The sequence below is a fragment of the Amphimedon queenslandica genome, unplaced genomic scaffold (assembly GCF_000090795.2).
Source record: "Amphimedon queenslandica unplaced genomic scaffold, v1.1 AMPQUscaffold_9950, whole genome shotgun sequence".
NCBI lineage: Eukaryota > Metazoa > Porifera > Demospongiae > Haplosclerida > Niphatidae > Amphimedon > Amphimedon queenslandica.
In genome coordinates this window covers 1-1,293 of record NW_003549779.1, presented here as the reverse complement: position 1 = coordinate 1,293, position 1,293 = coordinate 1, and the positions used below count along the sequence as shown (strand labels likewise).

General features: G+C 33.6%; 1 protein-coding gene across 1 annotated transcript in view; it reads right to left on the bottom strand.

Annotated features, from left to right (window-relative positions):
• Window positions 1–1,191, bottom strand: part of LOC100636306 (uncharacterized) — a 1,648-nt gene extending 457 nt beyond the window's left edge. The window contains exon 1 of the mRNA XM_011410169.1: window positions 839–1,191. Coding sequence (XP_011408471.1) covers window positions 839–1,191 — 353 coding nt within the window. The remainder of the gene's footprint in view (window positions 1–838) is intronic.
• Window positions 1,192–1,293: the final 102 nt, after the last annotated feature.

Sequence of the window (1,293 nt, the reverse complement as noted above, 5' to 3'; positions counted from 1 at the left end):
AAAAAGGGGTGGACATCGGGAAAGGGGAGGGTAAATTGAAAGTGAAAGTGAGGTGAAAAGGAGGCAGAAAGGTTGAGTGTAATTGATGACAGACACAAATAGATAAAGGGGTGGGGCATATTGTCTCTTATTAACCAAGTAAGTATGTACGTTGTTTTAAAAGTAAATGATATAGAAAAAATATATGTTGTGGAATAAAAATATGACTATTCTGCTTCAAGGTGTAAAAGGAAAGACATGCAGACAGGCCTAACTACATATTGTTTATTGTGGAATTTGTGATAGATTTGCCAAATTAAATTCATTATTTTGTTTCATTATGAGCATGCTTTATGACACTACACTTCATGTAACAATATAATAATAATGTGGCTATTATAATACGAAGCCTTAGCTACATGCATTCATTTACATATACACCCTCTACATAATGTTAATGGTGAATGTTATTAAAATATCTGAATATGAATTGTAGTAGTTGGCAACACTAACAGGTTCATAGCATAATATGACTGAATCATGATGTGACATATGAGGATATCTTTCTATTTTTTTCTTAACTAATTTTTTTACAACAAAGTTCTTTTTCAAAAACAAAATGAATAATACTGCACAGGTCAATAGTCTAGCAAGTTTGGCCACAATCTATTGAGCAGTTTCTGAGATATACACTAGACTACAATCAGACTACTTATCTTGCCCTTACAAAGAAATGAGTAAATTATACGCAATATGTACACTGTAGCAAAAAAAAATCTTAGAAAAAATAGCATAATTTTAAAGACTAAGCAAAAATTTAAAAATAGTCACTTATTATTAAACCTGTTCAAATGGCTACTTAGTACACACAACACAAGTAATAGCTCTATTGTTAACATAAGGTGGACAAGGTAGACCATTACAGGTTGACATTGTGAAGTAGAACAGAGCACCATCAGTACTGGCCTCACTGCCATCAATAGATTCAGGATTTTCATCAACACACTCATAGACTTTATTATTCCTGTGATTATAATGTTCGGCCATCAGATATCCTTTATATTCCATAGTCCATGATGAAGGACAGCTGGTTCTAGCAGGAATCATCAGTTTAACACTCTTAGTAGATGTATAACATACCGCACAAGGAGCATTGTGATTATCCTTTCCTGGAAATATACCATTTGCAACTTCATATTCAGTACCATACATGAATGCTTGACCAGCAGAAAGAGTTGTATTCAAATATTGAGGGACCTTTGGTAAACAGAAATAGTTAGCTCCTCATCCTGGATCATCCCAGCGACTACCTCC